The 13746-nt window shown below is 42.2% G+C and overlaps 3 protein-coding genes, 1 long non-coding RNA gene and 1 pseudogene across 4 annotated transcripts in view; 2 read left to right on the top strand and 3 right to left on the bottom strand.

The window, feature by feature from the left end:
- Positions 1-13746, top strand: part of LOC146330677 (uncharacterized) — a 215788-nt gene that overhangs the window by 116471 nt on the left and 85571 nt on the right. The window lies entirely within an intron of this gene.
- LOC146330685 (histone H3) lies at positions 148-616 on the bottom strand. Its single transcript, XM_084716204.1, has one exon. It carries the CDS (start codon positions 603-605, stop codon positions 195-197), a length of 411 nt encoding a protein of 136 aa, XP_084572330.1. The 5' UTR covers positions 606-616; the 3' UTR covers positions 148-194.
- On the top strand, positions 965-1398 carry LOC146330684 (histone H2A-like). The gene has a single exon (XM_084716205.1). The coding sequence runs from the start codon at positions 965-967 to the stop codon at positions 1346-1348; it is 384 nt and encodes a 127-aa protein (XP_084572331.1). The 3' UTR covers positions 1349-1398.
- Positions 4909-6421, bottom strand: LOC146330683 (histone H1 pseudogene; annotated as a pseudogene).
- Positions 12401-12813, bottom strand: LOC146330682 (histone H4). The gene has a single exon (XM_084716206.1). It carries the CDS (start codon positions 12767-12769, stop codon positions 12458-12460), a length of 312 nt encoding a protein of 103 aa, XP_084572332.1. The 5' UTR covers positions 12770-12813; the 3' UTR covers positions 12401-12457.

Raw genomic sequence — 13746 nt, 5'->3', positions numbered from 1 at the left:
GCAGTTTTTCCCTACGGCAACATAAAGTTGCTATATAAACGAACGATGATACACATTCATGTAATTTTAGACGAAAAACATTATAGGTGTATGATTAAAGGTGTTAAAGCTTGGAGCAGCAGAGGAAGAGTGTCTTCAGAAAGTGAGGTGGCTCTTAAAAGAGCCGTTGTGTTTGTGGAGCAGCAGCAGATAGTTTAAGCTCTCTCTCCGCGGATGCGACGGGCCAGCTGGATGTCTTTGGGCATGATGGTGACTCTCTTGGCGTGGATGGCGCACAGGTTGGTGTCCTCAAAGAGTCCGACCAGGTAAGCCTCGCTGGCCTCCTGCAGAGCCATGACAGCGGAGCTCTGGAAGCGCAGGTCGGTCTTGAAATCCTGAGCGATCTCTCTGACCAGGCGCTGGAAGGGCAGCTTGCGGATGAGCAGTTCGGTGGATTTCTGGTAGCGACGGATCTCTCTCAGAGCCACGGTACCGGGCCTGTAACGATGAGGCTTCTTGACGCCGCCGGTGGCCGGGGCGCTCTTACGGGCAGCCTTGGTGGCCAGCTGCTTCCTGGGAGCTTTGCCTCCGGTGGATTTACGAGCGGTCTGCTTGGTTCTTGCCATCGTTCCTTCTTTCTCTCAACAGAAGTATGAAAAGTAAAGATACGAGACACGCTGCTCTTAAACTGTGGGACCGGCTGGGATCAGTGACGCTGCTTCAGACCTCCGCCTCCTGATTGGTGAGAGGCTCCTCTTGGCGCTCAGCACCGCCTAGAGGGGCGACCCACCACCCGAATCTCCGCTGCTGATTGGAGAGAAATGTGTTCAAAAAGTCCGCCACAATCCAGAGCGGTCGACCTCTGCTGGAGGCTCTTTTCTGGTTGGTTTAACGGGACGCGTTTGCGCGCGCTCCACGGGCATAAAAAGAGGGCTGCGTTTGTGTCCTCCACAGTTTCTATCAGTCTCGACTTCAGAACGCGACTATGAGTGGACGAGGAAAGACCGGTGGTAAAGCCAGAGCTAAGGCAAAGACCCGCTCCTCTCGTGCTGGGCTCCAGTTCCCAGTCGGCCGTGTTCACAGGCTGCTGAGGAAGGGCAACTATGCGGAGCGTGTGGGTGCCGGCGCCCCCGTGTACTTGGCGGCTGTGCTGGAGTACCTGACCGCTGAGATCCTGGAGTTGGCTGGAAACGCTGCCCGCGACAACAAGAAGACCCGTATCATCCCCCGTCACCTGCAGCTGGCTGTCCGCAACGACGAGGAGCTCAACAAACTCCTGGGTGGAGTCACCATCGCTCAGGGCGGCGTGCTGCCCAACATCCAGGCTGTTCTGCTGCCCAAGAAGACCGAGAAGCCCGCCAAGAAGTAAAGCCGCTGCACCCCCAACCAGACCCCAAAACGGCTCTTTTCAGAGCCACACACTCCCCACAGAAAGAGCGAGTTCTTTTCTTACTATGCTGCATTTGAAATTTAAGTTAACTCTGGTCAAAACAAATTAATGGCCGTGAACATGAAACTGTATTTTTGTTTAAAATACTGGGTATCTGGGCATCTTGACACGATTTACCTCACATCTTACTCAACAATTCAACTGTCTCATTTGTTTTCTAAATATTTTTGTTTCTTTATAGAAACACTATTTTACACCCTGCATGACAAGATGTCCCCCATTTACTTGTAAACAAGAACCTGAAATACACTTTACACACCAATTTTTGTTAGAATTGTGTACAGAAATGTTAAGTACACTAACTATTTTACCTGCCTTACTGCCCTGAGCATTATGTCAAATGGTGTGCTGCCATTGTTGATCTTTCAGTTTTTAATTTTACAGCCCACTCTTTTACAGGCTACACACTGCTGATAAAGAGCAATTTCTTTTAAATCTAATACACTGAATTTGAATGACAGGTAAACTAGTGGTTCTGGAGTAGTGATGGGAATTCCAGTTCCTTTTAGAGAGCCAGTTGTTTTGGCTCGGATCACTAAACGGAGCCTGTTCTCTCGACTCCCAAGTGGCTCCTCAGATTTTTTTGTTGCTTAAATCAATTCAGTACCAAAAATTGTCATTGTGTGTAAAACAAATTACCAATGTAAAAAACATACATTATATCAAATGTTTATTATTTATATGGCTTTATTTATATACTCAACGTGGAGGAGAGTGCTACAAAATTCAGCAGAGTGATTAATTTTAACAACAAACACCACATTGTATAAAATACAAATTTTCCTGTGTAATTGTAATATTTAACACTGGATATATTCTGTTGTGCAATGACGTTTTAATCTCAACAAGCAGATATTTTGTGTCTGATAATAATAAAGGTTATATATATGACTTATCAGAATAACAGTAACAAAGTGCTTTACAAGGCAGATAAAAGAGATGTTACGTGTGACAGAAGGAGGATCTCTACTATTTTAACTTCTATCAGCGATAAAGAACACACTGTATTTCTTCAGCTATGAACGTGGTCTGGAGACTAGAAGTAACCTACAGGTGATCTAACAGGATGTTAGTGTCTCTTCCTCTATTCTCTCTTAAGTCTGTTGAAAACTGTCCGACTAGACTGCAGATTTTCGTCTCCACCTCCTGCAGCCGCTGCCTGATCTCAGTTCATCTTGAACGAGTGTATTTTCTCACCTTTCCAGCGTGTTGTCTGTTCTCTCTCGTCTCCCTCCCTCCTGTTCCTGTGATCACTGTGCTGTGTCTGTAACTCCTCCCCCTTCTACTCAGTGTGGACACATGTCTTGACCAATCACGTGCGGCTTTAACAGATAATAAAGAGGAGAAAAAAACAAATCGGCTCGAAATCAAGAGCCGGTTCCGTCGTTCACTTCAAAGAGCCGGCTCTAAGATCCGGATCGTTCGCGACCGACACATCACTATTCTGGAGTGTCAGAGAAGGGAGACCAAGGCCTCTTGTTCCAATTCTCAGTCTGAGGGCACAAACCAAGGGCACTTCTCACTCTGGCACTATTCAAGCTAAACTGTGTTTAGAACATGTTTCAGTAAAGCAAAGTGCTTTGGAGAAAACAATGCAGTGTCATATAGGCTGTCATATATACTTAAAAATTATAGGGTTTTTTATGTGCTGTTAAATAGTTCCCTTTTTGTTTAATCTAAACTAAGACTTCGAACTATTTCACCTTGAATGCATAATGATTTTCACTATGCTGGGGCAAATATTAATACAAAAGATATATATATATATATATATATATATATATATATATACATACATATGTATGTATTAGTGGCTTAAAGGCTTATTATGCTGCCTTCTGTGTATTTCAATCATTTTGTGTCCAAGGGCAAAGTGTGACATGATTATTTGCACTGAGATAACTTACCTCAGGGTTACTCAGAGTGTGCCACTGCTCACTATATCACAAACTAGCTCTAATACAGGAGTTTAATTTAGGTATCAAAATACACCTTTACTCTTCGCTATTCTGTGAAAACATAATACAATTGAACATACTAATTTAATGAAGGTTTATTACATAAATGGTGCAGTTTATTTTATTATTATCATTATTATTATACTTTCATAAAGGAATGTGACCATTCTTCTCACTTCTAATGACATGACTTCAAAACAGCAAGTTGTACATGTGTTGCAGCTCTAACCACTGCAAGAACTTACCCATGTGCCAAGATGCTCCACTCTCCCCTACTTGAAAAATAGTGAGATGAGGTTTTATTTTGTGAGGATATATTCAGCAGATTGTCTTATTTCTCACTGTTCATTATTTTGTGTCCACATAATTTGATTAATTGTAATTAAAGTTGTATTCTGTTGTTTAAGTTTAATCTAGACCTTTATAATGTGGCGCACCTTAAAAGTGCAGGTCGCATGAGTTATGATCAAGATTGGCGGATGTTAGATGTGAGATGTCACTGTTGTTGTCAGTACTCAGTTGTCCTACGTTCCTTCGGGCATTGAAGTGGATCGAGTAAAATAGTCGAAGCGCTCCCTGTGCTTTTCCTTCACCCACAGCCCTTCGATAGTTTAATTAAGTAATAAATAAGGCAACAGTTAAAACATACAAAGAACCCTGTATTATAATAGTACCAGAGTACTTCCTCCAGACACATAATTTCACTCCTGGTGGATTTTATCCAAAGTTTTAATTCTTTGAAACAAATCTCAGGGTTCTATTTTAGTATCTGTTAAGGTGCACTGACCTGGCCTGATACTGTTTGCTATTTTGGTGACTCTGAGCTTAATTCATGAAATAAACAACATGCAAACATTGAAGGCACTGCGGTGGCTTTGAGCTGCAGGTGGTTAAGTATGAATCACTGTGGTGATAAAATGACGCACGACGAGCACCATGACTGCCAGATGTACAAAACGACCAGAAAAGAATATTAATATTAATATTTATTAAAGTCATGGCAGAATATTTGAGCTGCTTTGCACTGAACAGACAACAGCAGGTTTGGTCTGCGGGAAACTGCAGGCCAGAGTCATGAATTATCAGTGCGTCATGACGGAGAGCGCTGTGTTTACACTTTAAATAATACAGTCACCACTAAAACATGTTGAATAAAAAGCATCAAATAATTTATAATAAGCCCATACATACATTGATATTATTTTCTTTCAACGGCAGGTGCTTATTAGATGTTTCACTGAGATGAGAGATTACAGACGGAGAACATGGGGAACGTGGCGACAATAGGATCTTCAACTAGAAAGAGTCGTTATGAGCTCCTGGCAGGATACCTGAGCTGCTGTTCTCATATTCAAACCTTGGCACGAAACAAACAATACGGTTTTGGAGGAAAATCTACAGAATCCCCAAACTGTCAGTCGTGAGGGTCGTGCTGCTGTGTTCATGAAAACAGCCTCTGCTTTTGACTTGCGGAGGTAAAGATTCAAGGAATCTGGTCCCGAGTACAGACGAGCTGAGAATGTACAGTATCTAAAATATGATGCGTCATTAATAACGTGTAATAAAAGACCAGGAAATATAACATATAGTTTGACCTGCTTTAACTTTTCCACATAAGTTTGAGATTGAATGAATGTGACGCCACATCCTTTAGTAGTTTACTCCAAGGTGAATACGCGCGCGCATGTATTTAGGACAGCGATCGGTTAATAATTTGTTCACCGGCTCATGATAAGTTTAATGTCCTGTAATATCCACATTCATTGTTCACATTAACAATAAAAACAGGAGGAAGCTCTTTGATGATGACGTGGTGGCTCTTAGAAGAGCCTTTTGTGGGGGGAGTTTGACAAAAGTGATGACAGCTCACTTCTTCTTGGGTGCTGCCTTCTTGACTTTAGTCTTTGTTTGCTTCTTTGCAGGGACTTTCTTTGCTGCAGGGGTCTTCTTAGGCGACGGTGCCTTTTTAGCTGCAGTGGCCTTCTTGGCCACTTTCTTTGTGGCCTTGCTGGCTTTTTTGGGGCTCTGGGCTGCTTTCTTGGTGGCCGCGGACTTCTTAGGCTTTGGGGCCTTCTTAGCAGCTGGTGATTTCTTTGCCTGTTTTTTAGCAGCTGCGGGCTTCTTAGCGGCGGGTTTCTTAGCAGTAGAAGCGGGTTTCTTAGGTGCAGGTTTCTTGGCTTTTTTAGGCTCAGCCGCCTTCTTGCTCATCTTAAAAGATCCAGAAGCCCCGGTCCCCTTGGTCTGGACCAGAGTCCCCTTAGCTACCAGACCCTTGATAGCGGTCTTGATACGAGCCTTGTTCTTCTCCACATCGTAGCCTCCGGCAGCCAGAAACTTCTTTAAAGCGGCCGTGGACACGCCGCTCCGCTCCTTGGACGCGGACACAGCTTTGACGATGAGTTCACTGACGCTGGGACCAGTCCTCTTCGGGGTGCGAACCTTCTTCTTGGCTGGTTTAGTCGGGGCGGCGGCTGGAGCTGGAGCTGGAGCTACTTCTGCCATTTTCTCTGAATGTTGTGTTCCTAATCACAATAACTCGAAGGTCTGACTGAACTGTTAGAATCCAGAGCAGGAGGCTGCACTTAAACACACCATGAGAACCGTGGAGACTCAGTCCAGCCCGTGGCTCCTCTGAGCGGTGTGAATGTCGTGTCACTTGTGTTTTCTCTTCATCGATAAAAGAGTCCAGACTAAATGTGGGACAAGTTCTGAAGACTGACAGTGAAGGAGTCGATAGTGGACTTGTGTCTCTTCATATTGAAGTCATGCAGAGCTCTGATGCTCTCTGCTTTTTCTTTGAGGAGCCTCTAAAACTCACACATTCACCGCCGCGTCCAGCGCTGCTCAGACACTTTTCTCACTCATTTCTCTCCTAAAATGTTTGAAAATCCATCCGAGCTCCATCAAAAGCCGTTTTCAGCTGCTCCACGTGTTTGTTCACAGACTCCAAGTAAAAACAAGCATCTGTTGATCATCACTTTGTAAGAAAGTCAAGTTATTCTGGTAGCAGCAAACACACTGCCCATCTCACACACACAGCTGCTGACTGCGGCTCTTTTCTGAAGGAGCTCGTTTCCGCCAGTGAAAGAAAAAAAATATTCCAAAGGTAGATCATCATTCTGAGTTTCAAAAAGTCGAAATTATGAGATAAAAAGTCAATTTTGATCTTTTTATAAACTTTTTATCTCATAATTTTGACTTTTAAAAATCCCGTTATCATCTAATTCTGATTTATTGTGGGGATTTTTTTTTTCTTTCACTGGTGGAAACGGACTTCCATAGTTTTCTTCTAGTTTTGATTAAGATAAACTGTTAATAGTTCTGCTATTAGTTCTATTATTATTACTATTAGTTCTACTAATGAGCACGTTTTTAAATGGAGCAGTCACACTGATGAATTCTGACTGTTAACAGTTTTTCTGCTCATGTCCAAAGTAAGGATTTGGACTTAATTGAAAAATGTCAGAGTAACTCAGCAGTTTAGATTCTGCTGAGCTGAGATCAGATGATATGACATGTTCACTTTGGTTCCCAAGGAAAACCTGCAGTTTTCTGTGTTGTGCAAGTTCACACTTAAAAAGAGCTCAAAGTTCAGTTCACACAGATTAAAATGAACTAGTTGATGTTCATAGTTCACATTCTTACAGTTTGAACCAAGGTCACATCCTTAAAACGAACTAGCTCCTAATTTTTACTTAAAATGCAGACGATTCTAAAGAAAGTAATATTATTATATGCAACAGCAGTAATGTGATTATTTTGAGGTGTACTTTAGTTGGTTAATATGACTTTTTTTTTTAATAGTGTTTCAACTGCCCACAACCACTGTAACAACTGTCCCCACTTACTTGTTCTTACTGATGAAAATGTATCTATTGTATTATTAATTAGAGCACATATGTTTTTATATTGATATTTTTTAAAGTATACTCAAAATACTCGGCCTCCCCTAAAATGTTGAGTTAGAATTTTATCACTTAAAGAATGACTTAATGTCTGAAAATAATAACTACATATATATTTTAGAATTATGACTTATTATGTATGTCATTTTGAGAAAGCTATATAGTCATTATTTTGAAATACTCAGTCATTATTTTGAGATTACACACTATTATTTTGTCAAACATTTTTCATTACATTGATTTTCAGAATCTTCTTTTTTTTCCCCATCATATTGGCAGAAATGTGCTTCTATAGTTACACACATTTAGAGAAGAGTTTATAATGCTGATTTATCTGTCTGTTCCTCGCTGTTAACAGAATCCAGCCTGCAGTGTATGGAGGTTTGTCAAGAAACCTGCAAGAAGGCTGTGGGTTCAAATCACAGTCAGGTGTCTTTCAGCTGCTCTGTTTCCTGACCATCAAAAGAGATGTATTCATTTGATTTTCCTGTCAGTACCACTGGACCCTGCTGGCTCAGAACCGGAGGTTGTCCCTAGGCGTTATACAGGTGCTGCCCGCTGCTCCTAAAACTAGGAGTGGTTAAGTGCAAAGAATGAATTTGACTTGATAATTATGATCACAACAAAGTTGGCTTTGATCTTTATCAACCACATGGTCAAAGTTTACATCTGGACCAAAACTGATTAGCTGCACATCCTGCCCTCTCTGCATGTTTATGTATCTGCTGCCTCCAGGTTCCCTTCAAGAACAAAGCAAACAGCACACGCAGCAGCACACAGACAGCAGCTACCTGCTCTGCTGGTGTCAGTTCAGAACCTCGGACAGAGACACCGCACAAGACTGAGACAGAGCTGCAGCCAATCACAAAGCAGCAACTGGCTGCACTACAGGTGGAGCTCAACTGTACACAACGGAGCACCACCAACACACACTTTGGTCTCTGTGATCAAATGTCAGTCTAAATCACCAGCATGTAGGATTTACTGGCATCTGCTGGTTAGCTTGCAGTTTGCAAACACCTCCTCTTACCCTCACCTTTTAAGAAAATATGAGAAGCTACAGTGGTTGTGAAAACTGCATCCAGAGCCAGTGTTTGGTTTGTCTGTTCTGAGCTGCTGCAGATTTCTACAGTGTAGAAACATGGTGGTACATTTCTGCCATAATCTGCAGATAAACTGCAGTAAATCTCAGACAATGGACCTTTAACACACTGAATATTATTGAGGTCAAAATTCAATATAATTTAATAAATCATGAATGTATCTCTGATTTATCTGCAGCCATGATTGTTATCAAAACAGTTTGAAGGAACTTGTCCTTTAATGAGTTAAAGACTTTCTGCTTTACTTCCAGGAGACATGTTTTCCCTGATTTATGCTGTTGTACAGTAGGTGGCGCTAATGTACCCAAAAGATGTAAATAACTGTGACTATAGGAGATCCAGATCAGAACTTGTCTGAAAGCAACTGAGTGAAGATGTCTAGAAGAGGACAGAGAGGAGAGATAGATAGTGTATTGTGTTTTCCCTCCATCATACATGCCCGGCTGGACAGCTAACCACCATGTCTCCCCTCTGCAGTACGCTGAAATGTGACACCAAAATTGGCCAATTTTGGGCTCCTGTTAGATTAATGCCACTGATGTTTACTTCTAATCACGTTACCTAACAAAAGAGACTTTGAACTCTGCTTCATACAGGAAGCTCCTCTCAGGTGTTTCTTGGAAGGGCACGCTTGAAAAAGAAGTGACCCTAAATGAAGAGACTGGGACGCTGTAGCATCTCTTCAATCAGACATCGTCAATTTGGTGGTGAAGTTCTGGACCGGCAGAGTCCCAGACCACGATATTGAACTTCTCAAAAGATTTTGTGACATTCTACACATGAGTAAGCCTCTTGACAAATTTGGAATATGGTACAACATAAGAAAATTCAAAGTTAAGATGCATAAAGATACCAACGGCCATTTCGTTCAGATTCCTAACTTTATATCCCTCAGCCCTTACAACTGCTGCATCATCTACCCTGGACAGTCCACCTCCGTCGACCACCAGGTGAAACAATTCCCCACTGTGAAGTGCTGGAGGTGTAACTGCCTCGGCCACAAAGCTAAAGACTTCGCCTCAGAGAGCTTCTGTAGTCTATGTGGTTTAAATGGCCACAAATTCTTCAGCTGCCTGGACTCTAATGCAAACAAAGCCTAGACCCAGCAGCAGCCTGTCCCCACGGATGAAGACCAGCAGCAACCCTACAGCCAACCTCCAGCCCAGCAGCATGACTCAATGCCATCGGACCTGCCCTCGGTTCGACAGTGGCAGTATGGTTTCCTGCCCACAGATCAACTGCAGCACTCCAGCAGTATCAAATCTAGTGTTTTCAGACAACAGAAGATGAACTATCTTTGTAACAATGATTTAGATAACTTCTGCGATCAAGAGCTGAGACTGACAACAACTGATCATATCGATGTCTGTAAATGGTGGAGCAAAGGTAAATGTTTTATATCCATAGGTGAAATTCATTCTGATGGTGTCAGAATATTTTTAATTTCTCATGTTACTTTTATTTTAATTATTCCGGGTAGGCTATGGAGGTGAAAAATACCACATAATTAATGTTTATACTGCCCCTGAAGTCAGTAAGAAATGTCATTTATTTGATAAACTTCAAAAACTCCTAACTGTAGGCTTTAATTTAATCTTCAGAACACAACAGGTGCAGCACCACACTAAAAGAAATTTGTCAAGAATCTAAATTAACTGATGTATGTCGATCTATAAATCCACATGGCTTCAACTTCACAAGATTCAACTGTAAAACTAAAACCTGAATTGACAGGATTTACATGTGATCCCATTTTATATTTACATTTAATTAAAAAAAAAACTTAAAAATATAAAATATGATTAATTAGTCACACATTATATAAGTATGAAACAAATGAAACACAGATCTTCTATTGAAGAAGATATTATGTCTAATTTAAAACTGAAGATAGATAACTTAAATAATGAGTTATTATTCAGCATTTGTAAAGGAACAGAAATGAACAACAGAGGAAATTTACTATATGCCCTCAAATCAGAACAAAACCAAATCCAAAGTAAATTTATTCATATGAAAAACCCAGCTGGTGAAATATTTTATATTATACATATTTTATATTTTAAGTAGAAAAGAGAAGTCGTCAAAGATTTATGCATTGACTCTTATAAAATGGATTCTGGATGTGTAAAATTATTGCTTGCGAAAGTCTTCAGACACACCTCAACTAATTTTGACATCCTCGTGGCGTAACTGGGCTGTATTCCACATGGGTTTGAGGTCAAAGGGGCCTGACATTGTACACTCGAATAGAGGACAGAAAAAAGCCAAGAAAGTGTAAACTTATTGTTTCATTCTTCAGCTCCGTTTTATATATTCACACACGTTTGTTTTGTCTCTGCTCCAAACCTGTATTATGGTCTAAATGCGCACCACCGTCAGAGCGTCTTGTTCCCATGACAACTGACCGGCGAAAGACACATGGCGCGTCATGTTTATGGGCTTCAACTGTGGCTGAGGCCACACCAAGCAGCTGGAGCGGATCCAGGTTCAGTCACGTTCAGATTACCGGTAGTGTCGGTTCTTGTGACAACCCTAGTCTCAAGTCTGAGATCATGATAGCGCCGTGTTACAGCAGACAGTGCTTGTTTACCTGCTGTGGCCGTGCTGCTGCTTGGACCCGTGACGTCACTGGCCTGGCTCCTCCCACCACGACAGAAGAGATCTGTCAGTTTCGTGCATTTGGCCGCATCCTCAATTAACTTTTTTTTTCTTTTTTTGCCCTACGCTTATCTGCACCACACATCTCTTTTTCTGGTGGCTTCTTTCTTTTCAGCATCTTTGCAAATCTTCAGTGATCTAGCTGAGCAGATATATGTGGGGGTTTTTTTGTTTGTTTTTTTTAAAGGTTTTCAGTTTGCTTTATCTCTGTTTAAATGTGTGGAGTCGATTGTTTCTATAAGGACGCGGCCGCTGCTAAAGACGCACAGCCAAAGTGCAGTGGAGGTGCAGGGCGCACAGCTGCAGCACCTTTGACCTGCTGCAACTCAGAAAATAAAAGAAACAAAATGTTTGTGGAAAAAAAGCGCTGATTATTTTTGTACATAAACGTGTTGGTGCATTCGGTTTACTTTCAACTCAAAGAGAATACACATTATCCATTACGTAGGCTGCCGACTCATCCCGTACGTCTGGCTCACTCTGTGTCCCCCTCTGTCTCTGTGCCCCTCGGCTCTGGTAGGATTCTCTGACAGTAAGTTTCTCATCAAAAGAACGAGGTGTCTTTCCGCTCTCCGTGGTACAAATACACAAACTCACATGGCATCTGGCTCTGCGCTGTCTGGTTTATACTTTTCTGTCGGACTACTTATTTTTTAATTGGTCTTGGCGAGTGTTGTATGTGTGAAGCAGCAGTATTCTTAGCGTCCGCCACACGCTGCCACTCTGATGCCTTTTTGGTGTCTGTAATGTCCACAGTATGTCCACCATATAACATATTTTCCTTGTCTCAACCTCCGTAACACAAATGTTGTTTTCATTCTGTGTGACAATCCTTTTTTATCCTTTCCTGCAGCGTTCGCCACGATCATCCTCCTGCAGTCAGTCTTAATGAATATTAATTTGGGGCGTTTCATTGACCATTTATAGGCAATTATGGGCGTTACATGACATCCGCAAAATGTGCGCCACATTTTCCATTGATTGTGATTTATAAAGGAAAACCGGCGTAGGACCCGTCTACGCCTTGATTTGTTTGTGCGGAAGGACTTTGTGTTTCATCCGTATGCCATATTTTAAGGTGAACCTTACATAGTTTTGTAAATGAGTCCCCTGATGTTCTGGATTCCTGTAATCACGTTACACGAAATCATGACGATTCAAGACAAAACAATTACTAAACAATGTGTTCATATCTCTAAATGAACCTGATAATTCCGGTTGCGCATCATTGCGCACCCTGAAATGAACATGGTCACGATTAATTAATACATTTCCACATTAATTACAACACAATTTGACTGTAATAAACCAGATAATGGACTTGAGCTCTTAACAGAGTGAGTGTGTGGTCCTTAAAAGGACCTTTGGTTTTTTTTTCTCTAAAGACACAGAATGAGCGCTTTAACCTCCGAAGCCGTACAGAGTGCGTCCCTGTCTCTTCAGAGCATACACCACATCCATGGCGGTCACCGTCTTTCTCTTGGCGTGCTCGGTGTAGGTGACGGCATCACGGATGACGTTCTCCAGAAAGACCTTCAACACACCGCGGGTCTCCTCGTAGATCAGACCGGAGATGCGCTTCACTCCACCACGGCGAGCCAGACGGCGGATAGCGGGCTTGGTGATTCCCTGGATGTTATCACGGAGAACTTTACGGTGACGCTTAGCGCCTCCTTTACCCAGTCCTTTTCCTCCCTTTCCTCTGCCAGACATCCTGATATTTCAGACAGTAGATCGTCAGTGTACCAAAAATGTCGCGGCACCCCTCATTTAAATCTTAACTGAGGACGTAATAGAAAGCAGAGGCAGAGCCCATTCGTCTTCTTCAGTCTTTCATGGTGGTTACACTCTTTGGTGCACTAGCACCACCATCTGGTCATCATTGTAATCCTGAAACAGCTGTGAGGGTGTATCAGTCATACATCAGACCACTGTTTGAATATGCAGTGCCTGCCTGGTGCAACGTAGGGACAACACAGCTCACAAAACTCCAGATTGTCCAAAATATTGCCATAAAAATGTGCTACAGACTACCCAGATATACAAGCAATCAGGCACGTGCAGAGGGGGGGGGGCGCGGAGGGTGCTGGAGCACCTGCCCCTTTGACCCTTGATGCCCAAAGTGCCCTTTTGTCAAAGTGTTTTTTTTGTTTGTTTGTTTGTTTGTTTGTTTTTTGTAAGTGTGTGTGTAAAAGTCTGTCTGTGTGGCCCAAAATAATAAATAAAACAAAATAATAATAATTCACATCTACCCTCGGTTGGTCACATGATCCACGTAGATGTGCCCTCACTGCCCAGATGTGCCCTGTAGCTAAGCGCTGCTAAGCAACGGATCGCCCTCTACAGTTCGGCACGCGTGTGATCCGCGGACCACATGTGAGCATCATAGTTTTACTGTCACTGTTACTTTTGTATAAGTTATAATACCTGAAATCTCAATGCAGAGTTACAGTGAACAGACAGGACAGATGCTGCTGTGTGCAGCTCATCTCTGTGAAGAGCGACTGATTTAAAAGTCGTCACATCACCTTGAGTGAAATCCAGACCATAACTTTTTTCACTGATGTAACTCTGCTATCACCAAAGAAACAGATCATAAAACTGTGATGTTCATTGAAACTTTGGTGATATCAGCTGTCTTAACTTCTACACAGCTCCTCTCTGCTCAGGTGCAGCTCTGTCTCACCCCG

This window comes from Lutjanus erythropterus, chromosome 3, assembly GCF_056507025.1.
Source record: "Lutjanus erythropterus isolate fLutEry1 chromosome 3, fLutEry1.hap2, whole genome shotgun sequence".
NCBI classification, from domain to species: domain Eukaryota; kingdom Metazoa; phylum Chordata; class Actinopteri; order Lutjaniformes; family Lutjanidae; genus Lutjanus; species Lutjanus erythropterus.
The sequence above is the reverse complement of the archived record's forward strand: the minus strand, read 5'-3'. Positions and strand labels throughout refer to the sequence as shown.

What these genes read in the sequence shown, in the direction of transcription:
- LOC146330685 (XM_084716204.1), bottom strand. Translation starts at nt 605, where the DNA reads ATGGCAAGAACCAAGCAGACCGCTCGTAAATCCACCGGAGGCAAAGCT.
- LOC146330684 (XM_084716205.1), top strand. Translation starts at nt 965, where the DNA reads ATGAGTGGACGAGGAAAGACCGGTGGTAAAGCCAGAGCTAAGGCAAAG.
- LOC146330682 (XM_084716206.1), bottom strand. Translation starts at nt 12,769, where the DNA reads ATGTCTGGCAGAGGAAAGGGAGGAAAAGGACTGGGTAAAGGAGGCGCT.